Source organism: Vanacampus margaritifer, chromosome 6, assembly GCF_051991255.1.
Source record: "Vanacampus margaritifer isolate UIUO_Vmar chromosome 6, RoL_Vmar_1.0, whole genome shotgun sequence".
Lineage (NCBI taxonomy): Eukaryota > Metazoa > Chordata > Actinopteri > Syngnathiformes > Syngnathidae > Vanacampus > Vanacampus margaritifer.
In genome coordinates, this window is record NC_135437.1 from 25,866,027 (window position 1) to 25,892,198 (window position 26,172).

Here is a 26,172-nt window from a genome sequence, read left to right on the forward strand (position 1 = left end):
CGTTTTTAGGTTGCTAGTAAGTAAAGTATAATGCCGGATTGAGAAGCAAACACACTTAACCTGACTTGTGTGCTAGTTAGCATTTGTGGTGAAAAATTAGGCACTTTATCTGACTTCTAAACTCATGTGTCTGCCTACTTCTTTTAATATTAATTTGCGGTGACTCCTTGCCAGGTTCTTTATGTGATGGAGCTGAGACAGGATCTGGAAACAGGCAAAGCATCTTTCACTGCTGTGTCTGAGTTTCTATTGACCCATCCTGTGCTTAGCTTTGGAGTTCAAGATGTTGCCCAAAGCCGTTTGCGACACACTGAAGTTCTGCCGGCGGAGGAGGAGAGTGAGAGCACAGCAACAGGTGGGTCTTAAGGTGGGGTGGTGGGAGAGCAAACTAATGGTCCCTTTTTGGATCGGGAGCAATTCACAATTTCACACAGAATACAGTGGTCATGATGAATATTTTCCTGTGTATGTGATTTCTTTCAGAGGGCACTCAAGGACCCACAGAGTTAAAATCTGGCATCCAGATTAAACTGTATTGTGTTCACACCAAGTGAGTTCTCGTATACTGATCACATTTTAGTATTTTGTTCAACAAAATACCAGTTAAATGTTTGGATACAGCTTTTTCAATAATGTGATTGTTTATAAAGTGTTAGTGCCTTCTTCAAGGGTTCTTATGCTCGCACAGGAAATAATGCTACCCGTATAATTTTTCTCCTGAAACTAAGTGTTTCTTGGACGGTGGCTTGATCAAGGGTGTTTTTTTTTTGGCTTTATCCCTTCTACCTGACCTAAACAAATGATTCTTTACTGAAATACTTTTATCTGTAAAATGTTGTACAGTTAAACTTAAAAAGATTGTTACATATATGAAGCTGTACTGTATTGTAGCAAGTTATTTATATTGATATTTTATGTTTTTAGGAGTCTGCAAGATGTTCAGATCTGGTTCCAGCCTAATGCAGGCTCCAACTCTACTGGCCTGCCCCATTCTGATCCTCCAGATGGTTTTGGTTGGTCACATGTTTTTTGTTTTTGTCCCCCAAGTTACTCTTTCCTTTACATTTCACACTGAAATACCAGAGCAAGATAAATAAGCCAAGTATTCATTATATGCAGTTCCCTCCAAAAGTATTGAAACGACAAGGTCAGTTCTTTTGTTTGTTTTATACTGAAGACATTTGCGTTTCACAAGGACTTTGTGAGTAATTCTGCGAGAACAGAAGTAATTGTAGCGTCCATTTGTCTGTTAGGTTTGTTTGTTTTCCCCCGCCATCGCCGCTTTTTGTTTTCGTCCCGCCCTAAACAACGCCTGATTGGTCTGACCAAAAAAAGGTCTGTTGCAAATGTATTAGCGGGATCGGTACAAGATGTATTCTCCGGAGTTTTTGACAGAAAAACGCAATAATTCAGTTTGCTCGCTGGATTGTGATAGCTTCACCCCTGCCATGTGGAGTTTGGCAGTTATGTCACTAACTGTATGTCTTTGGGAGTCTCTCTACAGCTCTCACAATGTTTCTGTCGTCATCTGCTGTTGATACAGTTGGCCAACCTGTTCGATGTCTGTAAACCAGTAATTTCTTTTTCAAGACATTCCAAATTGCTGTATTTGACTACAGTATATGCTCATTATTTGTGCAATAGCTCTGATCAATTTTCCCTCTTTAAAATGGCTTCCCTTTCTTCCATGGAATGCTCTTCATGTTTGCTTAACAGCGAATGCAGCTTTCACAAGTGAAATCCTTACCCAAAGCCAAAAGCAAGCCCATGTGTAATATTTAAAGGGATCATCCGGCCAGGATGGCCCATTTTTCACTCATAAACTCAGATTTATTTATTTTTATCAGGAAAATGATATTAGCAGGCATTTTCAATTTCATTCATCATCTCTACTTAAGCCCACTCCAACCAAACATGAAAGGATTAGCCTCTCCTTGTCTGACTTGTAAGTAATAAAGGCAAAGAACAGCTTCCATACTGTTGCTCCCAAGATGTGAATGCAATTAATATGCTCCGACAGGCTTTTCTTAAATTGAATTGTTCATCGGTCATTCTAGATTACATTTAAATTTATAACTGTTAGCTTGACTTGCTTTTCCCCCCGTGCCCACCTCCCAGGGAGTAGACATACATCACTCATCTGAAAATAACGCGTCTAAAACGGCCAAATTCGGCTGTAGGGTTGGCCAGGGGTCCGAATTTTTCAAAGTCCATTCACCCATAAATTTTCCGCACCGTATATCCTTACCGGGGTCGCGGTGGATGTGCTGGATTTTTCAACGGAGAAACCTCCAGCGGTTGACGTGCAGCTCGCTGACTCACAGTCCGCCACTTCCATACACGTCTGGCCGGACAGAAGCCAGTGTTTGCCCCAGCTGCATGAGCAGCCGAGTCAGAGCTCCTTGGCTTCCTGGCCAGAGGCGAACATTGAGCTGGTCACTGGCGGCAGGCGCGACATCCGGGACACTAAGCCCCGGTAAGAAGCTTCTATTGTTTTATAGACCCCGTCGTCTGTTAAGCAGTCGAACACTAATTTCTGACTGTGAAATACTCTGCGTTGTTAGCCAGGGGGAGCTAACTGCCTGCCTGGAGTCTAACACAATTTAAGTGTCGCTATAAATGCCTAAAACCGGCGACAAATCGCCACCAAAATACAAATACATTTCTACTCTTGTCCATGCCAACCTGTAAAAACAATCAGCACAAAATTTTCGATTTTGTGGAGGCGAATGGTGTCTTTTCCTCATAGGAGCTCACATTATGTGATAGTTTTTATGTTTTCTCAGGTTGAGGTGGACAAGGGTAGGGAATGTGCAAATGCATGTTGTGGTGATGATTGCCTCCTTCCATCGATGACGTTGACAGGCTCAGATGGGGGACAAAGGCAGGCCATTGACAAAAAGTTGTGTGAAGTGCAGTCATATAAAACACATTAAATCGTAAGTTTTTCCCTTGGATGAATTTTAATACTGACGTAATTCTTATATATAGACCTACTATATAAGTATCAATGTTCTTCCCAATCAAGTGGCCCTTCAAGCTATCAATCTGAAAGGCATCACCTAAGGAACTAGAAACACCCATCAGTCTGATGCCTTTTGCTTACTTGAAAAATAGGTGGGTTCAAACAAAAGGTTCTCTCTCCTGAGTTGTTTAACACATCTAGTTGCAAATACCAATAAATAAAAGCTGGAATTCTGATCTTTTGTCTCATTTTAATCTGATCTGAAACACAAATGTATTCAGTATACAACAAAAACAAAAGGAATTGACTTTCGTAGGGGACTGCATGTATAAATAAATGAGTCCAGTTTAATTTTATGCAATTAATTATTTTATGTATCTAACCGGGATTCCAGGCCATCTGACGGACCAGGGTTCTGACAAGGACTCAGGAAGTGGCTCGCAGACTGACCTGATGAACATGTCATCACTTCCTACACCTGCTGACTTCCTGTCAAACACAACCAATGGCAATGGGCGAATGCCGAAATTGATGACTCCTGATGCCTTCATGACGCTAAACACTTCGGTATAAAGCTCTTAAAATCATGTTTGTTTTTTGTTAAGACGTTGCCCTGTTGTACTGTGACTTAATTATTGTGGTATTATGATCAGCATTTTCCGTTGTTGTTTCTGATACGATCATTCATGAGTGAGAAATGCCGATCACTGCCTACACTGAAAACTGCGATACCAATCCCATTAATTAGCTGTAAATTGTTTTGTTTATTTATTTTATTTTTTTGGGTGAGTGCTATTGATAACCGCTATACGAGCTGAAAAAAAGGAACCATAAAATCATCTTTATTCAAACAAAAAACTATTTTCTTTACTTTTTCAAGAGAATAAAAACATTTGTTGCCACAATGCAGCAATTATTCAGTCAAGTAGAACATTGAAAACTTTAAATTTACCAGCATTTAGTCCCACAGTCTAACATTGAAATAATCCGACACTCAGCAGCCTAATAGTGCAAAAAGTCAAAATTGCACATAAAACATTGCCTGGATCACATAATGTGTAGTATTAAAAAAATTGCCATGTCAAATGCATGCTTCGTACAAATAAACCATTAAGTTCCTTAATCGAAAATACTTGAGAACTTGGATTATTGTCTTTTCCATTGTCATGAAAAAATAGCATAGTAATATTTTTAAAATTTATAAAATAAATGATATAATATAATTGCTCAGTATGCAAAAATAATAATGTTAATATTGTCTGATAATGGCCTGTGTTCACTGACTTTAAAATGCCCAAATTTTTCCATTTGTACAAACATTGAGACATTGTACCAACTTGGACAAACATGTTTCATTTGTGTTAGTGTTAACATTTGTTTACTCTTCAGGTGCCTGCATCTCCTGGCAGTAGTGCCAGCAGTCTGACAATTGTGACAGCACTCAGCGACTCAACCAATAGGTGGGTTTCTCTACATAACGGCAATGATAATGAATATTGAAAGGTGTTTATTTTGGTACTGTATCTGCTATTCCAAAGCAAGTATCGTTAAATTGTAATTGTAGCAAGACAACGGTGGCCTATTATTGTACCATAATACCAGCTTCACGTTAGTCATCTTCTGAATATCAACGAGTCACTCAATGTATGCTTGCAGTGTAAAAAATTTTTTCCAATAAATATACTCGTGCAAATATAAATACGGGGGAACATTGGTATATTCTTGTTTTGACAGAACTTCTGATGACATTAGTCAGAGTCCCAACCGTGCAGATAACAGTTTGTCACTTCCGGCTTCCAATAGCAGTCCAAGACCTTCTTCCGCTGTCCTGCCTGTAGTGGAGACCATCCAGGTATGTCTTAACACAGCGTCTGCCAGCTACTCATCATTCTTGAGACTTGGTTCAATGTTACCAATATTTTCTCTGTTGTGCTCTGTCTCTTTCACACTCGCTCTCTCTCCAGGCACTGGCTTCCCCTAGCTCTCCTGTTGTGCTTGACAGCCCTCAGGTTGTTGATTCTCCACTCATGCCATCCCTTGCCTCCCCAACTAGGGCCCGTTCCCCTGATGTTATTTCCTCAGCCTCCACAGTCATGTCCCAGGACATTCCAGAGATTGCATCCCAGACCCTGCAGCTTCAGCGTGGTCTTGTGTCCACCTTGGACTCCTTACCGCTGTCTGCTCTCCAGACTGATAGTATGGCCTCTGCAGCTTCTGCCCTTCACTTGCTCACTTCACCACGCTCGGCCAACAGCAACAGGTAGCACAATGAAGTAAATTGTATGCAATTCCTGAAAAAAAAAAAACATTGTACAGAAGTCAATTTTATGCACTATAATGTGAAATACAATTCACAACATTGGAAAGAAGTAATTACAATTGAAGTTTAGTTATTTGTTTGACGCTGCAATGTTAAAGTCAAAACCAACATATGAAGTGGAACCTTGGTTTGAGTTACGCACAACATATTTGTAGAAAAATTTCTCTTTAAAAAGAACCCCGACTGTAATGACAGGTTTGCTCTCTATTATTTATTTGGTTGTTACGAACATAACTATTGAGATACATTTTTCAAAAATCATTTCCAGTTTAATACATTTTGTAGAAACGGTTATGGTCATGGTTATGTTAGTAACAACCAAATACATAATATAGAGCAAACTTGTCAATACACCCGGGGTTCCTTTTAAGTAGTGCTGTCAAAGTTAAAGCATTAACTGATTAATAAATCACAAAAAATTATCGCATTAATCGTGCATTAATCACACTATTAATTTCTGCCACATTAAATGTAGCACAGGTTGTGTTTGAGCAACATAACTACATGCATTTAATAAATGTTTCGGTAAGACATTCAGAATATTTCTTCATATCGAACTACTGGGGTCATTTTTTTAAATTTTAAATTATGCAAGTAATTAACTGAAAAAGAAGAGGATGAATGAGCGTGTGCAGTAGACCAAAATGTTGAAAACATCCTCAATATTAAATGTTGAAAGAATTAACAGGTGCTCTTCAAAATTGACAGGCAAAAAAATTTTTTTTTTAATTAAGCGATTAATTGTGATTAATCAAAATTCTAAGATGTGATTAATCTGATTACAATTTTTTTATAGTTTGACAGCTCTACTTTTAAGACAACAAACGGTTAATGACGGTGTAATCACATCATAATAGCTGTCGCTTGGCAAAAGTTTGCCTATGTACTGCATTCACCCAATCCCAAATGTAAGAAGTGTATGATTGAGCAAGGACGTAGCTTACGCAGTAAATTCTGTAGAGTAAATTTGACTCCATTTAAATAGAGTGGGAGCAAATAGACTCAGTTTTAGAGTAATATTTAAATTTGGGAGAGAGTAAAATAATGAATTGGGGGGGGGGGAATCATTCAAGGGTTGAGGAACGAGCTCACGACCTTCATCTTGGGAGACTGCCACACTACCACCTGAGCTATGCCCCTCCTACTGTTTGCTTATTTGTTTATTTGGTCCCACTCTAGAGTCATATTTGCTCTACATAATTTACTGTGTATGTCCACGAATTGAACTTTTGCAAAACAAACAAAACATTAAAACAGTCAGAATGCATCCTTACAAAAGGAAAACTGCTTAAAAGAAAGTGTGAAGAAGCGCTTCCAACTCATAAAACCCACGAAAACAGGATGTCAAAAAATTAGAATGTGAAGAAATTACCAAGCATACTTCCCAGTGTTTTGCATGCAAAAAAGGGATGGCTGTGGGCGGATGATATTTTCAAAATGATACTATCAAGAAGAAAATGAGGGCCCCCCAGACCCAAAAACAAAGAGCTGGAAGCAAGCATCATGAAAGCCTGGGCTTCCGGGACCCCCAGGCAATGCCACGGCGCATCGTAATAAACCAACTCAAGATTGCCATATAGTTTTGAAATATCATCTGTCCATCGATCCTTTTTTTGCATGCAAAACACTGGGAAGTATGCATAGTAATTTCTTCACATTATTCAATTTTTTTGACATCCTGTTTTCATGGGTTTTATGAGTTGGAAGTCCAAATAATGTAAAAAAATAAACAAATAAATATTTGAAATCACTTAAATTATGGGTCCTGAATCTATAATCTATGAAAGTTTGACTTTTTGGATGGAATTATAGACAATATTCAACTTTTTGAGGATATTCAAATTTTTTGATAATCACATGTACTTCGGTTTATTAACGTTTTGGGTCACAAACTGGGTCATTGAGCTAATGAAGTTGTAACCCAAGGTTCCACTGTGTTCAACAAGAATCTCCTTCATGTGCATTTGAGCCACTGTGAACTAGATAGGGCCAACTCCAGTTGCCATTTTTAAATTAAGTACAGAAAACCAGTAGAGAATAGGCATATTTTTCAGACGATCACTAGTCTAAATAAGGGTTTACTTTAAATTTTGACATATATTCAGTCCATTATTCCACTCTTTTCCTGATTAATTAGTGCAACAACTGGGTTAACTCCCACTTCCTAGATTGTTGCGCCAATTAAACCAGGGTCTGCAAAAAGTCACAAAGTGAGGTTCAGAAATTGAAAAGAACTCAGGAAGTAAGTGCACTAGTATTTAAGTTGTGTGCCAAAGCATCTACACGATATTATAATTGAATATTATCATTGTTCATGAAATACTGATAGTTTTGATGGATGCTTGGAATAAACAAAAATCTGAGGCAAATAAAACACTTCTGTGTGTGTGTATGTATATATATATGTGTATATATATATATATATATATGTGTATATATATATGTATATATATGTATGTATATGTATATATCTGTATATGTATATGTGTATATGTGTATATTTATGTGTATGTGTATGTATATGTGTATGTATATGTGTATATATATATGTGTATGTATATGTATATGTGTATATATATGTATGTATATATATATATATATATATATATATATATATGTATCCAAAAGAAGAAATCATTGCCATTATAAATCACCAAGATATAAATCCCCTAGATTTTATTTCAGCCATTGAATAACACTCCTGCGTTTTCAGTGGCTCAATTGTAAGGCCAACTAATTGACTTAATGTTACAATTTATATTACTTAGACACACATTTTAAAAACTTAAACTTTTTTTTTTCTTTCTTTTTTTTTTTACAGCCTATTACCCCTTGAGCTTGGATGTGTGGATGGGCCTGTTGGAGGTTCTCCAGAGATGGAGCCCAGACTTAGCCAAACGCCATCTCTCCTAGAGACTGCTTTATCACAGGATAACTCTGGGTTAGCAGGAGGGTCTGCAGAGAACGCCATTAGCCACACTTCTTGGCCAGCTGCTCCTGACATCACGAGAGAAACCAGGAATCGAGAGAACAGTCTTGGAGACTGGTAATAACAATCTCTGAGATACATTTTTTTTTTCATTTCATTCATTTATAAAAGGAAAAAAAGTCAGTGTAATATAAAACAAATTATTTGATGTAGAATGAAAAGAAACAGAAATAAGTCTTACATAGCGTAATTTCCGGACTAGAATGCGCGCCTACAGTAATTTCTGGACTACAAGGCGCACCTGAGTATAAGCCGCGCTAGCTAAATTTGGGAAATACTCGAGTTTGTTATACATATAAGCCGACTGTAAGCCGCAGGTGTTTTAATGTTACCGCACCGTGTTCCCGCTACTTTCTATTACATAATGAAGGCGCAAATTGTCTCACTTTCGTTCTTTTTCCTACTGTATTTGGGCTCACTTGGTTTGTTTTGCTCTGCCTGACGCTCTTGCGCTTCCTTTATAGTGCGCCCCATTGTGATCTGATGGATAAGCCGCAATTTTGTATTAGCCGCAGGGTCGAATGCAAGTGAAAAAAGTAGTGGCTTGTAGTCCAGAAATTACTGTAATTAAAAGCAGCAACAGCTTAATTTAGACATCAGAACTTTGTACATACATTAAAAGCATCATATTATTAGCCGCAGCTCTCCACGTTATAACATGGGATATTTGCAAAGAAAAAAGTCACACAGACGTTTTTTAAAATATTTTTTTTAACGTTTATTTACCTTAAGCACCGGTAGATGCTAAAGAGATACAGAGGCAAGAGCATACACTTCCACAACAGTTTGGTACCCACGTTACAACTAGCTTGTTGTAGGCATAGCTTTGCTTCGCTAATGCTAAACTAGTTCGTCCTAAGGTCCGCCACCGTCCATGTTTGCAAAGTCCCTTTCGTTTGTGGCTCGTGAGACCATCAATTACACATTAAAGCAGCCAATTATACTTGTTGATACGGGCTACTCCCGTATTGCGGATATATGTCGCTTGCACAATCACCACGTAAAGGGAGACAGGAGATAATATTCAAACGTTCCACTCAATATTACAGATTACAATATGCATTGACGCATTATGACCCGAATGGGAAACTTATGAATCGGCGTTCGATTACAACAGCCAATCCACTACTTAATTCGAGTCCCGACCTATTCATGCTCAGCCCTACATATAATACAGTATATTGCATCAACAACATGACTAAGATGTTTGTTATTACTCTCTGCTTTTTCCTACTGATTGTTAATCTCATTACTATCTTGGATTTACACCTGTGTGTTACAGCTCAAGGGACGATTCAAATGACAGAGTCCTGAGTTCATCCTATGCATGTCGGTCCTATTGCCTCTCACAGAATGACAGTCAGGATCCTGGTGCTGAGAAGAGGTAACACATGCACCTGTTGATTCAGACATACAGGGACATTTTTCTTTTCTTCACACTCTGTTTTATTGTTTTTGATTTAGTGATCCTGAAGATGAGGTTGCTGGTTCAGCATCATCTGCAAATTGTGGCACACGTTCCTCTCACAGGATATCAGTTAAAGACTGGAAGACCTCCCCCAGAGGCTCACCAAAGCTTAAGAGAAAGGCCAAAAAAGATGACAGGTGTGTTGATGTTTGTCAATGTGGAACTTGAGAAATTGTCACCTAATTAGCAATCTATATCAACCTGTTTCTTTCCCTTTTCTCATTAGTGAATCACCACAGTTGAGACACTTGGACTCTGGTCAGGTAAAGTACTCGAAAAAGTTCAAATGAATGAATGACAGTCTGCATGTAAACCCGGCTAGTGTTTCTAAATGTGCGCTAAATTTGTGATTTTAACAAAGCCCCAGGACAAGACATTATAAACCTTGGCATCCTCTTGTTTTTAAGTAATAATTTTATCAATTTCCTTTGTTTTGTCCATGCCCTCTGCAGATGAATACAGATGTGCAGCAAGAGTTGTTAATGTTTCTCCGAGGTCAACAGAGAGAGTTAAATGAATTACGTGGGCAAATTGAAGCCATGCAGAGCTCCATATTGGCCCAAGTAGAACGTGTGCTGACCAGCCATCAGGAAAAAGAACGTATCCTTCAGATCTAGTGAGACAGGAGCATATCGGTTTACTTCATGTATCTAAAGAGCAAAGAGCTATCCCACATCTCACCCAATTGCTGGATTGACGCAGGTGCGTTTACACTGGCGGAAAATTACCATGGGGGGATTTCTAAACCAGCAGAAATTTGAACCTGGTACGTGTTATGCTTGGAGACATTTGTTTATCATAATTTGTCTAAAGTTTAAGTTGTTTCTCTGTAAATTTTCATTGTAATGATCTGTGTGGTCAACCAATTACTACCATCCAATCTGACATACTGCCTAATCTAGACTCATTCATTACACATATACTCTATTTTCTTGTGAACTTTAACTCTCGATGACCTCAGAGTGCAAACTAGAGCGGGTTCTGGCCGAGACTCGGAATCAGCAGTATCATCAGGAACAACTCAGCCAGCAGCTGAGCCACACACTCTGCAATTCCCTAACAAACAGGATGGACAAAGTGCTTCGAGAGGAGATGAAGAAAAATGTTCCGCCAAGTAAAGAGAAACAAACAATTGATGGACATTTTTTTTTTTTTAAAACTGTGTAACCTTTGACAATTGATCTTGTCTGTAGATTTGAGAGTTCTGAGAAATGGTTGAACAAAGGGCTGCATGATGTTGGAAAAACGTGCTGTAATTGTTTAATATAGCAATAGCGATGTTATTGTGATATTCTGTACCTAAAGAAAAAATACTTATATTATCTCTTTTTTTTTTTTTCATGCGTCAAAATAAGCAAGCTCAATGTTTTCTTAGTTAATTGTATTTACCCTAGATAATGATCAACTATTGGATGGCGATGCTTATTCAAGTTTGCGTCTAACTGGTTAAATTCATATTAAAGCATATCATTCCATATGAAACTTATTGCATGTCCTTGCGATTTGCATATTGTATGGGCCAATATCGCAATCTCAATGTTTTTTCGGTATAGTGCAGCCCTATCAGCAACCATTTTATTTACCTGGTGAAGATGTAATTTTCATATCATTAGCTTTTTAAAAAAATGTTTTTATTTCACTTGAATTTAATTCAAGTCTTTTCTTATAGCACCTACAGCAGGGGTGGCAAAGTACGGTCCTCGAGCGCTACCATCCAGCCTGTTTTCCATGTCTCCCTCCTTCAGCACAGCTGAATCTAATGATCAGCTCATCAGCAAGCTTTGCAGAAACCTGATAACGATCCTGATCATGAATCAGGTGTGTTAGTGGAGAGAAACATGGAAAACAGGCTGGATAGTGGCTCTCGAGGACCGAACTTGGCCACCCCTGGTCTACAGTTATCAGTTATTATTGGTCTTGTTCTTTATTTTTCTCCTCAACTTAAATCCATCCCATCAACAAAATCAGTCATTTCAATGCAATACTTGGCATGAAAACCATAGGACAAAACTATGCTTAGCTTTGATAGCTTGCCTGTATAACAAAGGCATTTTTGTTTTTTCTTCATGTTTAGCCATTTTGAAGAGTCTGGAGCCTGTGACATCTCAGATGAGCAGCGCTATTGCTTCTAAACTGACCACTGTTGAGGTTGCCCTGAAGGACAATGTCAGCAAGGTCGTCAAATCCAAGGTAGGTGTTTGACCTTTACTACCACCCCTTTTATGACTTATTCTGGTCTGCGTGGTCTGAGATTTGTATAGCCAAGTAAATTTTCCATTTAGATCTTTGCTCACATCAGCTTTTCCTTATTTCTAGAACACAACCGATGCAATTGGACGAGCCGCAGCAGAGGCAATGCAAGGTCCTATCCAGGCTGCTTACAAAGAGGCCTTCCAGAGCATTGTACTGCCTGTTTTCGAAAGAGGCTGCCAGTCCATGTTTCAGCAAATTAATGAAAGTTTCAAGCAAGGAACACAAGAATGTAAGTCCATTGTGATTTGTCTGGAAATCCCCTTGTACAGTTAGCAGTGTGATCATGTTAAACCGTTAAACTGCGTATGTTCAGATCATTTAAAATGAATGAATAAGGCCTTGGAATGGCCCAGGCAGTACAAAATGCTTTGTTGTTGTCAAATGATTTTGTGCTTTGTTTGACATTCAAATTTGGCCACTGCTCACCTCCAGACACTGGCCATTTAGGCAATTGTCACAATTGTGGCGGACAGAGCGCCCTTGTATTTGTGTTGCTTTCCCTCCCTCTGCTGGCAGTTTAGCGTAATAATTTTCTTGTTTAATTCCAACCTCTCTTCTGATTAGTGGTGCAACAACATCACAGTTTGGATCGGATCACTGATTTGAGTCACGGATCGGATCAGCAAACAAACAACAAGAAATATAACTTTGTCTTTATTTATTTTAGAAAACACTTATGCCCATTAAAAAAAAAAAGTTAGTGATATAATGAAAGCTAGATTTAATCACATGACACCTCCGATTTATAGTGCACGCAAGTCGCTTTTTTTTAATAAGTATAATGAAAATACGATTATACGCTCATTCAACTTTATTCCATCTTCTGACTTTCTCTTGGAGCTTTATAATCTGGATATTTTTATTATTTTTATTTTAAAGAAGACACTCACTGAGTAAAGAATAGTCATTGAACATTTCCGGCGGCCGGAAATGGCCCGAAAGTGTACGGGATGGGTGTGGTGGTGATTGGTGCTATTAAGAAAAAACTAAGTCCAGATCATTATCACGACTTTAAATGGTTTGAAATTACCAGTTTTAAAGCATCTGTAAATTTTATGAGCTAGGAAGTAATTTTTTAAATCAAAATGAAAAGAGAAATGCATTAAAATATTTTTTACTCAACAGTACAATCAAAGTAGAACAATTCAAAACACAGTGAACTACTAAGAATTGAGCACTCATGATGAATGCCTTAAAATGTAAACATATTTTAGGTTATGATACTACATAAGGCGTTAACCTTGTTATGACGTGCAAAATAACATTCATATAGCCTAAATTAATCAAATTCATTTGAGTAATTTCTCTAAGACTCTTAACAGAACCGTTAAGGGTGGATGTTAGCGATACTCCGGTCTTTAATAATCCAGCCTCAGGCCCCATTTAGTGGACACTGGACAGGTTTTTCAATGATTTTGTCAGTGCACTGCAGTCTTGAGATTGTGTCCAGCAGTTCAGTGCTTTTTCACACCAGCAACTACCTGCACTTTAGAACTTAACCGAAGTTGCTATACTGTGTGCAGAGGGGAGAAGTACAGTTTGTTGGTCATAAATGGGGAGTTTTAAAACTTTAATAGATAACCCTTAACAAAATTGACAGTTTACAATCTAGCACGTAAACCTGACTGGAACTTTGTGTGTACAACTTTAACATCATTCCTACTCTGTTTGAGCCAAGGACCGGTTTGTTGACATGGATTTTATTTTTAAGTTTTAGTGGTTGGTTATTTCTTTTCCTATTAAATCAAGAAGCATCTTTATTTGTCCCGTATGGTAAATGCATTATATTGACCGTGGTTCAGACTCACACAAAGCACAGAAACAAATCATGTGAAGGTGCGCTGCATATGAGTGAGCACCCCAGCATTTTGGGGGTTGATATGTTTCGCAGGCAGGCGGACCTTGGCAGTGCTGGAAGCTATTTGATGCCCGTAGCACCTAATCCCGATTTTTGGTCGCAGGTTCACGTGTATGGCCAAGTCAATTTCTGACACAGCAACCACTGCAGCAGTCTTGTTGCTTAAGAAAAAGAAAAGTTGTCTGTGTCCATCAATAGTGGGTGGAATTTGAGTATTATCCAAGGAAGGACTGAGAACTTTGTTCCGTTCTTTAAATAAGTTTTAAAATGTATTATACAAGTAGACTAATCCAGATAGAAAAATAACTTTTAAAATATATTCAACCCACGAGAACCAGATTTTCAACCAATTAAGGGTGTTGTAGTGAATACCTGCAAAAGCATAAAGGGAGAGAAAAGCTGTATTTAAGTTTGTTATGTTTATATGTTTTTTTTTTTTTCATGCTGTGTGAACGATACAATTCCGATCTTTTCACACCCGACCTGGGCCTCTTTCGTATGTGGATATAAATCGGATATGTATGCGATGCGTCTGCACTGTGAACGCGCATCCATATTCATACGTCATCAAAAGCCTGATATGCACTATGAGTGGGCGGGAGACTACTGACGCGTCTGAATATATGCAAAGCTGTTTTGAGTAACAGTGTTAATTTTTTATTTGTCTTTAATTTAATCACACTTGAAACATGAAGCATAAATTTTACATGTGTGGCGATAGTAGAAATTCAGCCCCGCAGACGGTTCATCACGAACGGCGATGACGCGATGTCATCTTCGGTAGACTTCTCAAAGAAATGAGGAGGTTGAGCTGAATTTGCATAATGTGTGCAGACAAGACACATGAATCGAACTCCTAACACCAGTCCACCAATCTGTAGCGTCCGTTGGCACAGCAAAATTTGCATATGACACTGATAAAAGTCGCTTGCCTCGGCGGCTTGGCCGGCGATAAAACGTTGCGAATTGGGTTACTTCCATGAACACTGCAATGGGACGTTGTTTTTGGTGTACGTCACTTGCGCATGCGAGTCGTATCACGGGCGCGTTGCGTTCACATTAGATGTCGCATTTGTTTTTGTAATGTGAACAGTACATAAAAAGATCAAATTTAACAAAAACTCTGAATTGGGCATGACCCCCTGCAGTGTGAACGTAGCCTTAAAGTTAAAGTACCACTGATGATCACACCCACCTAAGTGGGGCGAAATTCGTTCTCCGCATTTGACCCATCCCCTGAGGGAGCGGTGAGCAGCAGCAGGAGCCGCTCTTGGGAATCATTTGGTGATCTAGTCTGCTTGTAGGCATAACAGGCTCATACTAGCAGTACCTTCTATAAATGCTTAGATCAATTAGGAATTCATGTAGGCAACTGCACTTGTCTTGTTTATTTGCTTGTGTGAAGATGATGTTGGATTTGTTGATCTTTCTCTGTAGACATACAGCAGCTTGAGGTCCATGCAAAAAGCAGAAAGCAGAGAGAGCAGGAAACGCGAGACCCCATGATTGACCAACTGCAACATATGATGGACGGCTTCCAAAACTCCACCGATCAACTGGCCAATAGCATCACAGCGAACATCCGGGCTGAGATCCAACATCAGATCCAGATGATGGTGGGAAAGTAAGTGTCCAAGTCATCCATCATCAGTCAGTGTGAGCCTCTTTGGCAAGCTGGGATGCTGCAACCTGAAAATTGCTGAATCCATCTTTGTAAATTTCATAATTGTGTTGCCCATGCAAAGTTGCAATCACTGTAATTCTGTTCACATTATTTACTTGCTATATTTTTCTGATGCAGTCATGTCGTACACAAAATTAGAACACAGCAACCTAATTGTTACATAGATCTGTTGGTTGTTTTAATGGTAGTTATTTTATTTAAAACATTTACTCTTGTTTTCTCTTTTCGCTTAAAAAAAAAAAGGATTTCTCACAACTAATAATACAGAACAACTTAGAATCTTGTTGGCAAGGGAAATTAAACTAGATTTATAGCATTAGTTTCCCCAAATAAACCAAACTAATAGTTGTCCACCTGCTGTAATAAAGTGTATGCTCTGATTTGGAACCTACCCCTCAACTATTTTTTTGTTGTTCAGTTTGCAGGAATCAATTCTTAGTCATGTACAGCGTATTGTCAAAGGGGAGGTGAGTCTGGCAATGAAGGAACAGCAGGCAGTGGTCACCTCCAGCATTATGCAGGCAATGAGGTCTGCAGCAGGGACCCCCGTCCCTACAGCACATCTAGACTACCAGACACAGCAAGCTAACATCCTGCAGCTTCTTCAGCAGGGACAACTCAACCAGGCTTTCCAGCAGGTAGCACATAACATATCCACATTGATAGTCACAAAAACATGTAATTCATTTTGCCTTAACTCCTACAAGCAAGGAACCAAGTGTGTGTTGTCATTTGTAAGCTTTTAGTCTATCAAATTTTTTTATCTCTAAGTGAACAGGACAATTAAAATAATGTATTTTTTAGTGCTTTCAAAGTTAAAGCGTTAACTGATTAATCACAAAAAAATATTGCATTAATCATTAATTAACGCAGATTAATCGCACTATTAATTTTGACCATAGATTATCCTTTAGCGTGACATTGGATGGCTACGTTGCGGCCGTCCGTGGCTCAGGGTGTAGAGACGGTCGGCTGCCGCTCTCCCCATGACTTGTCATGTGTTGTTGTGTTCTTGGGCAAGACACTTCACACATATTGCCTCCAGTGGTACTCACACTGGTGTATGGAAGGTGTGAATGTTTGGTGGTGGTCGGAGGGGCCGTAGGCGCACACAGGCAGCCAGGCTTCCGTCAGCCCACCCCAGGGCAGCTGTGGCTACTTAAGTAGCTTACCGCCACCACAGTGTGAATGTATAAGTGCATGAATAATGTATCCATTCCACTGTAAAGCGTCTTTGAGTGTCTAGAAAAGCGCTATATAAATCCGATGCATTATTATATTACATTTAAAGTAGCACAGGTTGTTTGAGCAATATACATAATTACATGCATTAAAGCAAAGCATTTAATAAATGTTTGCGCATGACATTAGTAATTCATTGATTAAAAAAGAGGAGGATGAGCGTGTGCAGTGGATCAAAAAATGTTGAAGACATCCTCATAATATTAAATGTCAAAAGAATTAACACGTAACCGGTGCTCTTCAAATTTGGCGGGGAAAAAAATATTGATTAAAAAAGCCTTTTTTATTAAGTGATTAATCGTGATTAATCAAGATTCTAAGATGTGTTTAATCAGATTTTTAAAAAATCATCGTTTGACAGTTCTAGTATTTTTTGCTATGCTAGTGCAAAATTACAACATTAAATGGAAGTGCTTCGGTATTATTGTTTATCTTGTACAGTATTTACAGTTGAAATAAAAAATATGAGAAGTCTCATAAATTGGTCACAAAATATGACCTAGTCCTTGAGGGCACATATCCAGCATGTTTTGGATGTCTCCCTCTTCCAACGCACCAGATTCATATTATCATCTCATCTGCAACGCATCAGCAGCTTGGTAATGAATGATCCTGATCTTTCAATCAGGTGTGTTGGAGGAGGGAAACTTCCAAAACATACTGGTACATACCCTTGAGAAAAAGAGTTGGTGACCCCTGTTCTAGTGTTATATAAAGTAATTTCATGACTATAAGCCGCTACTTTTTTCACTTGCATTCGACCCTGCGGCTAATACAAAAGTGCGGCTTATCCATCACATCACAAGGGCCACATTATAGAGGAAACGCAAGAGCGTCAGGAAGAGCAAAACAAACCAAGTGAGCCCAAATACAGTAGGAGAGACAGAACAAGAGCGAGACAATTTGCACCCTCATTATGGAAAAGAAAGTCGCGGGAACCCGGTGTGGTAACATGAAAACACCTGCGGCTTACAGTCGGGTGCGACTTATATGTGTAACAAACTTGAGTATTCCCCAAATTTAGCTAGTCAGGTGTGCCTTATAGTCCAGAAATTACTGTAATATGTTTGATTTGTATATGATGTAAATGGCTGAGCAAAGCTTGAACATCCTAGGACAGGAGTCACCACGGGCACCAGGCCTGTTGGGAAAAATAACTTGCCACTGATGAGACATTAATTTCTAGGAATGTTGAAGAACAATCATTTTGAAAATGTAAACATTTGAAAAGGGCAATATAAATAGTGTCCATAACATGCTGGATAGGTGCCCTTGAGGACTGGAGTTAATGACCCCTGAATTCTAATCCTTACATAAATTACAAAATAGTTTCCTTAAATTGACAAATCTCAAGAATAGTGATGGGCAGGTAAAGCTTTTCAGTCCATTCTTCAATAAAAAAGTGCACTACTCGTGGCCAAATTGAAACCCTGAGTACTGGCATCTGGTGTTCACTTATTTTTTTGGAGTGGAGGGGGCTCTATGTATGGCATGGACAGGTCTGGGATTGAGGGCATCAAAGATTCTTGAAATAGTTTTCATCTGAATAATATAACCTTGTTACTCCCACCCAGGCTTTGTCAGCAACAGACCTGAACTTGGTCTTGTACGTGTGCGAGACCATCGACTCCCAGCAGGTGTTTGGACAACAGCCGTGCCCTCTCAGCCAGCCTGTGCTGTTGTCACTCATACAACAGCTCTCATCCAACCTCAACACTCACTCTGAGCTCAAAATCAGGTAGGGCACAGAGACAGTAGCCTGGTTTACATGGCGGCTTGTATTCCGATTAGAATAATGAATCAGAACGGCCAAACGGGATGAAAACCTCAATCGGAATGAAAAGGCTGAATCCGAATGGAATTTCATTCAGGAATCACAGGGGGGGGGATATATTCCTTTCGTCAATCAGAACGAGCGTCATGTACAGGGCTTAAAATACTCCGGATTTCCGGCGTAAGAGCCACCACCGCAATATCAAATCCAGCGAAGTAAACAGTGTACTTGTGGGGAATATTGGACATGTCTGGCAAAACATCGCCAATGCGGAGAGAAGGCCAATTTCAAAATAAACCTTCCCATACAAAGTAATATGTGGAGCACAATGCCAAGAAACACTTTTATTTTGAAGTTTTTCCCGTTGCCTGCCGTTCTTATTGCCGGCGTAAACAATTGCAACCAAAATCAACAAAACAACTTCATACAGAAATCACGTTCGATCGCCAATAAAGGAAAACACAAAATTACCCAATTTTTGGGACCCAAGTAAAGGATCTGACCAATATTTATAAGTTATTTTACACGACCCATTTCTTGGCCCAAAGTTGAGTCAAATCGACCCAAGTAGAGGATCAGTCCATTTTTGACCCATAGTTGGTTTTTTTTAACAACAATTTTTGACCCAACACCTAATCAAAAATAACCCAATAAAAAAATAACCCAACTAACCATTTTTGACCCAACTGTTTTTTTAGTGTTGGAAGGCGGCGCACATCACTCTAGAACAGAGGTGGGCAATCTCTGTCCTCGAGGGCCGGAGTCCTGCAGGTTTAAGAGGTTTCTCACTTCCAACACAAGCTAATTCCAATCAACAGGATCGTTATCAGGCTTATGCAGAGCTTGCTGATGCCGTCGATGCCCACTTCTGCTCTAGAATGAGTAATAATTGGGTCACTTTTGACCCAACTGTTTTTAGAGTGAATTTTAGTTGGTGGCTGACTGGTCAAAAGCATAAAATTCCATATGAAACTTATTGCATGTCCTTGCGATTAACATATTGCATGGTCCAATATCGCAATATCGATATTTTTTTCGATATATTGTGCAGCCCTTGCTCCTGGGGTGGGAATTTTTCACTTGAAAAGCTGTTGGTTTTAAAACGTACTTCAATTGTTTGATTTCTTAAATGTATTTTTTTTTTTTTTGATACATAAGTATAAATGTAATATCAAATCACCTTTCTTTCAATAAAATGTTAATGTCATGAGAATGAGAACACGAGCATCGTAGGGGTACTCTGCTTCGAAAAGGTTGAAATCAACCGCACAAGGTGATACAGCAGAATCTGAATTGGGCTCAACGTCTCTGCCTCCCACTTAAGTGTTAAACTGCTCAACCTTGCGTTTTTTTGTGCTTTGCTCCATGCCAGGCTGAGATTTAGACATAATTGTGTGAAAAAAAATTATTTTGCCCTTGTTGCTTTGGATTGGGCTTGTTCAGTGTTGCATGTCCACTATATCTTTTCTTTGCTTTCCTTATGCTGGCTGTCTTTCCTCTAGGTATTTAATGTCTCTTCTGAGAGCGTCTACCTAACCATCTTTATGTCCCCTTCGCCTCTGAATGTGTGCATCCTTTCTACCCTTCTGCCGTTCTCGCAGTCAAACGATTCCCTTAGCAAAGCAATGTCTCTTTACAGCCTGGTGCAGAGTTGTGACACCTTTCTGGTTTGCAGCTGGGCTATGGCCCCGTCGAGGAGGAGGGCGTGGTTCATTATGACATTTTATTAGCTCAGAGTGGAGACACTGCACAGCCTTGTCCTGTTGAGCTTACCAACTAGATCACTGCTGAAAATCTCCGGAGGAACTGTAGTAATATTTAGCGGATCCTGCTCGCATTTAGGATTTAAGGGATTTGCTACAGTGTGTTCTTATTCCAAACTTCCAACTCTATTAAATATCAAGAAAAGAGAGTTTGATTATGGTTGTTGTGCATTGTTGTGTAGGCCTGACTGGGTGCCAGCTGGCGCTATAGATGGGGAAGGGGCAGGGTGTGTCCATAGAGATGAATGTTCACTTAAACTGTTAAGACAGTGAAGGTGGTGGACACTCACGCCACCAGATGTCTGACAGTAACAATTGATTGCAAAGCGAGATGCAGGGTGGCAGGAGGAGAGGGCGCAGCTGCAGGTGACAACCCACTGCAGTTTTTTTTATTTTTATGTAAAAACACAAAATATTCATTAACACAAGTGAGCTGGAAGCCAGGAAAGCCATCAAGGACAGTGCTTGACATTGAAGCTTAAGTGACTGAAGGTGTTAACAGGCAACCATCGAAATTGCCTTTTGTGCCGTCTCTCTCTTGCCTTTGCCTGTAAGAGGGATTTTATAGAAGGTATCTTTTATCATTGACTGTCCTTCTAATCCAAGTTTTGCTCTGGCTCCCACGTGCAGCTACTTGGAGGACGCTTTGATGAATCTGGACCACGGTGATCCTCGAACGAGAGATCACATGGCCTCCGTGCTGACCCAGGTCAGACCGAAGCTCTTCGCATTCATGCAGCAGGACCCACACAGCCCCCTGACCAAGAGAGCGCGACGCCTCATGATGATGCTCCAAGGACTTGTCAACCATTAGTTAATTTTAAATCACATTCTGAAGAAAGGGTTTTTGAACAGATAACATTGAGTCGCTTTTTGAATGCCTCCAGGAATGTAGAGGAGAACTCGATCCTTTGTAATATTCAAGGGCAATTTCAGTCTACTCACTTTTCATGTTCTTGGTGAGAAGACAGTTAAAAATGTTACTGCTGCACCTGGGAGATGAAAACGATGGAACGTAGAGGCTATAGCAGCAGAGGAACCGAGGTACTCTAATGGCTTGGGTTGTGAATAATAGGCAGTTTTGAGTTCAAGGAGGTTACTATCGCTATTTTTCCTCCAATTCCGTCAACCCTCGTCAAAGCCACGTGTCAAATCTAAAAACACTTTTTCTTTTTTCCATCGAGTGCAATTCAATAGGTTTCTATGAATAAGATTGTAGTAAGCTTCCAGTTTCTAAAAAGATCTTATTTTTCTTTTCTTTTCTTTTTAAACTTACGTTTTCCAGATTTCCCAGGTTACCATTGAAGACAACGAGTGTTTTGCAATTTCTTTGTGCAAGTGTGCATATGACTTAAAGAATGTTCATCTCAGTGGCCGACGTCGCCAAACCATTGAGTTTTTGTCACTTCCAGGTTCCTCAAGCCAAACAGTCTCTGAAAAAGTTCAGGATTCGTTATCCGTTGTAGATTAGTTTTTTTTTTTGTTGTTGTTTTTTTTGTTTTTTAAATATACAAATGAGCTAATGTCAAACAAATGTGACGTCCAATGCCAAAGGAAGTTGGACTTTTTGCCCAATAGAGCCAGTTTGCTTCCTGGAAGATTTTAGTTTCATCCTCTTTTGGAAGTAGTAATAATAAAAATCATAACTGGCCTTTTCCCCCTCAAATCATTCCACTATGGCTCCCTGCAGGATGCAAGGGGAATACACACACATTTAAACAGTAACGACCACATAGAATGCTTCAAGATCCTCTTTCACAAAGTGTGTCGCTTTCATGCTGAAGCCGTCCAGAGAAACTAAAGTCGTCTGACTATTCAGGCCCATGTTTTTTCATGTTTTTTTTTTTTTAATACATAGAAAAATGTCTTTGTTCAACCATGTACACTTGTTTAGAATTGTGAAACCACTGAAAAAGTATTACAAACTCGACATTTGTTACTGACATTTGATCAGAAGATTTCTGTTGGGAAAACTTGACGTGCAGTTGCTTATCGCGGGCTTTAGGAGGCAGCACCTGATTGAAGTGCATTCCCCATTTGCTGCCCATTTGGCACTACAAGCTCTGTTAGCTCATGTTCCTCATTTACCTTTTGTGTACAACTTATTTACAAGCAAGTTTGCCCACTGGTCACTGTTTTGCTGACAAAAAAAGACCTGCAATTTTGACATTTATGTTTAAATTTGAATTGGGAGTTGTCTAACAAGTGCCTTACTGCATTTTATCTTGTGTTCCATGGATGTTTGATCCTGTTTAGGCCTTTCAGGAAGCTCTAGTAAGGAAGCATTACCCCCATAAATCTTGTCTGTATTGACATGTACATGTATTTGACATTAATAGGCAGTTTGTGGTGACTTGTAAAGTCAGACTCAAACAGACAAACTTGTATAGTCAACATTTAGAATCCATGTTGCCACAAATTTGGATGCTCGGAAGTGAGAAACACTATTTTGACTACTATCATCTTGGTCTCTTCGGTTCCGCATCTCAAGAGAATATAGTTTGACTTCTGCTTCACCCTGAGTGCGAACTCAACTGAAGCTTGCGTGTTGTGTTCTTTGAACTGTTCGGTTTGCTGTTTGGATCTTTTACAGTTTATTTTACTTTAAACGTTTGGAATAAAATACAAACAACTGTTGAATTGATGTATTGTGGCGTGTTCAGCTGGTTCAACTGCTCTTGAAAGTGTTGGCTGCTTCATTCTTTGAAGTCGGGAATACTAAGTGGAGCATTTCACACGTAAACAAACCTCAGAGAAGTCAGAAAGGTGAATTTTAATACAATACTGTATATAAATTCACGTGAATGCATGCCACATAGGTAGGGTTACCAGATTTTTTTTTTTTTAACCGGACACTACAATTTTGCTGAAAATCAAATGTACAATAAATTCTAACCAGGAAACTATAACAAATTGAATCGATAGTCAATTATGTTATTAGCTAATGTTAAATCTCTCTTGGTTGACAGTTCAACAGCTGTAAATAAGTCATCGCGCTCACCATTATACAACTTTTTTTCCCCCACAGCTGGCTGTTTAAAACGGGATGTCTGGTCACCCCAAGCATGATATTGCACAGCGACCAGTCCAGGATCTTTAGATATATCAGCCATCAGGACTCGAATGAGAACACGCACATGACCGAGTTGGAACATTCACGCTTGTTCAAATGTGGTAAAAAAAAATCATTATTTTAACCATTAATTCCTGAGTTAATTTAAACTGTTAATGAATGGTGCGGCCCATTCTTGACTTATAAATGTGCAATCTAATTTATTTTACTAAATTATTTACAAGCGCAATTCTACGCTTAATTTTCGGTTCTTGTAGTTGATGGCGCCACAAGCATTAAAAGCGAAACCTCATTAAACTATCACCTCTTGAATTATTTCGTAACCGAGACAAAACCGGTTCGAGAATCGAAATGCTGTCACTGTCAGATAAGTTTGCCCACATCAACACCATCTGTTTAGAGCAGATGTGCTCGTGCTCCGTCCTCCCATCGCCTCTTCTCGTCTCCTCTCCCTCTCCAGTCCACAGACACACTCTCACTCCCCATCAGAGGAGCGCACCGTGCATCCTCTCTCACTTCGGACTATAGCGCTGCACCAAACATAGGAGCGAAACCTTTTTAACAGACACTAGCAACTGACTTTATTTGATCTTCAACAAAGCGTCGGGAGTCTTCTGCGTGGTTGCGGGACACGTTTCAACATCATGAACTCTGCGTGCTTCTTCGTGCCTGTTGCTTTCCTTCTGCGTAAGTACTGAACTCCAAATAACCTTTTGTAAATGTAATCTAGAGTCAACCACTTCTTGACTCAAGACAAGTTCCTCGTCAAGTGTCCATCCCCGGCAGCACTTTGCTGCAGGCAACATGTGATCACCCACAAGTAGGCTACGTCACGATGTTCAATCGATTTCGAAATAGATTTGAAGTCGCGTGTGCATGCGTGGATCTTGTAGGACACACCTAGCAGCGTCTCGCTGCAAATAGATGCTGACTCATATAACTTGAGTGGAATTTTAGATCCTTTTTATCCGGACTGTCACACTTCCGACCCATCAGCCGAAATCAAGTTGGCGCATGCGCCTTTATTAACCGCTGTTCAACTTTAGTCCAATAACTCAGTGGCATCACCTCACGCGGAATGTATTCCATGTTAAAGTCAGATACGTGCGCTAAATGCTCATATGTCATCATTATGATCTTGTCATGCTGCTGTCGGTGGAATGAAGATGCGGAAGGAGGGTGGAGAGGCGTCCCACGGGAGCGAGACGCCAGGGGTTAGAGGGAACAAACAAAGTTCTAAGCTGGAGATAAATGAATGAATAGCATCTGTCCCCCTCCTCCTCCTCTTCTTCCATCTTCTCTTTCCCTTTCGTCTTTCCTCACAAAAAGCCCTCTGACAGCCAGTGTCACTCAATCTTTGTCACATTAATAGAGTTGTGTACTGTGTGAGTGTGAGAGAGACCAAATATTTGCATGTTAACTTGTTTAATTTAGTATTCAGCACCGTGGTTCTGGATTCAAAGTTGCATTGGTCTTCCTGTGCGGGCTTTGCGTGTTCACCCTGCCCTTATGCGGGATTTCTTTGGGTTCTTTGATTGTGTCCGTGTCTTTTGTAGAAATACCAGATATTATCCCTGGGTAGTCTTAGAGCGGCCTTGTGTTTTTTACTGTGCAATTTATCAGACCATTCATGTTCTGGAGCTTGCCTGTTGGTTTTCTTCTTGTAGTCACAAGCGGAGGTTCATAACAAGCTGTAAAATACTACACACACTTATGTGAACCCAAACCAACACATTTATCTTTCTTGCCCACTTGGCTTGACTCATGATTTATGATTCAATCTAGTCTGGGGCTTGATTGATGAACGGATGGACATCATTGTAGCATCAAAGTTCAAATATCGACTCCGGCCTTTGGTTTGTGCCGGTTTCCCTCAGATCTCACATTCCAAAAACATGTACAATAGGGTCAATGAAGACACAAAAATTGTTATACTTTACAGGTAAGTATATGTGAGTGTTCAGTTTGTTCTCACCTTAAATCAGAGGAGATAGACTGTAACTCACCTATAACCATAATGAGGAAAGTGGAACAAATTGCATTGTTAACTAATTCACGCAGCAGGAGAAAAATATATTTTCATTTAAGGCATGTTTAAATTACCATAAGCACCCATAGCACACTACGCTGCAGCTATGATGCATGCATAAAATCAGTTTGACTTCACAGATCAGTTTACCGGCATATGCTGAATCGGATTATCAAGAGGGGAAGGGGGGCAATTTTATTGAGATTTTTTTGCAGTCATCATAAGAGACCCCAAAATTACATTAATAGCTGTCCACTGGTGAGCGGAGGATTATATTTTAATTGTTCCCCCTTGAGAACATTCACAGTATGTCTTTTCCTCCCACATGTTCCCTGGTGCTCTTTTTCAACTGCAGCACAGACACTGCAAGGGGAAGTTTTTTTCATTTAAACCCTTGTAAAGGTCAAGCGGGGCGTTTACTTTGCTGTCCCTGCAATCTTCTCCCCTCACTGTTTCCGATACTTTTCCACCTCCTTCTCCTAACGCAATGATCGGTGCACAGTTTTCAGGGTGCATTAAAGTTGTGTCAAGTCTGCCACACACTGAACGACTCGGCCGAACCTGTCGGAAATTTTCACTTTGTGTGTTGAGTTCAGCCAACTACTTTTCGTAAGCGTCCGATGTCTCGGCTGCTGGATCTGCACGGTAAAGCAATGTCACAGATAAAAGCCAATCAAAATGCGTATAAGCTTTTCACACATACCAAAAATACATCTTTGAGTTTCAAGCTAGCGAGACCCAACTAGCCGCTGCC

General features: G+C 39.6%; 2 protein-coding genes across 3 annotated transcripts in view; both read left to right on the forward strand.

Annotated features, from left to right (window-relative positions):
• edc4 (enhancer of mRNA decapping 4) overlaps positions 1-22,956 on the forward strand; it is a 35,301-nt gene extending 12,345 nt beyond the window's left edge. The window contains exons 12-30 of one of the 2 annotated variants that reach the window (XM_077568483.1): positions 175-355; positions 484-550; positions 925-1,013; positions 3,360-3,532; positions 4,355-4,425; positions 4,769-4,817; positions 4,930-5,225; positions 8,107-8,331; positions 9,557-9,658; positions 9,739-9,879; positions 9,969-10,005; positions 10,195-10,342; positions 10,704-10,856; positions 11,817-11,932; positions 12,059-12,224; positions 15,291-15,477; positions 15,956-16,175; positions 18,354-18,517; positions 20,947-22,956. In XM_077568483.1, coding sequence (XP_077424609.1) covers positions 175-355; positions 484-550; positions 925-1,013; positions 3,360-3,532; positions 4,355-4,425; positions 4,769-4,817; positions 4,930-5,225; positions 8,107-8,331; positions 9,557-9,658; positions 9,739-9,879; positions 9,969-10,005; positions 10,195-10,342; positions 10,704-10,856; positions 11,817-11,932; positions 12,059-12,224; positions 15,291-15,477; positions 15,956-16,175; positions 18,354-18,517; positions 20,947-21,130 — 2,769 coding nt within the window. In that variant the 3' untranslated portion in view covers positions 21,131-22,956. Of the gene's footprint in view, positions 1-174; positions 356-483; positions 551-924; positions 1,014-3,359; positions 3,533-4,354; positions 4,426-4,699; positions 4,818-4,929; positions 5,226-8,106; positions 8,332-9,556; positions 9,659-9,738; positions 9,880-9,968; positions 10,006-10,194; positions 10,343-10,703; positions 10,857-11,816; positions 11,933-12,058; positions 12,225-15,290; positions 15,478-15,955; positions 16,176-18,353; positions 18,518-20,946 lie in introns of both variants that reach the window. The other variant, XM_077568482.1, reaches the window with a different exon arrangement.
• A 904-nt stretch (positions 22,957-23,860) lies between these two features.
• nrn1la (neuritin 1-like a) overlaps positions 23,861-26,172 on the forward strand; it is a 78,637-nt gene continuing 76,325 nt past the window's right edge. The window contains exon 1 of the mRNA XM_077569419.1: positions 23,861-24,076. Within this exon, the coding sequence (XP_077425545.1) occupies positions 24,034-24,076 (43 nt within the window). The 5' untranslated portion in view covers positions 23,861-24,033. The remainder of the gene's footprint in view (positions 24,077-26,172) is intronic.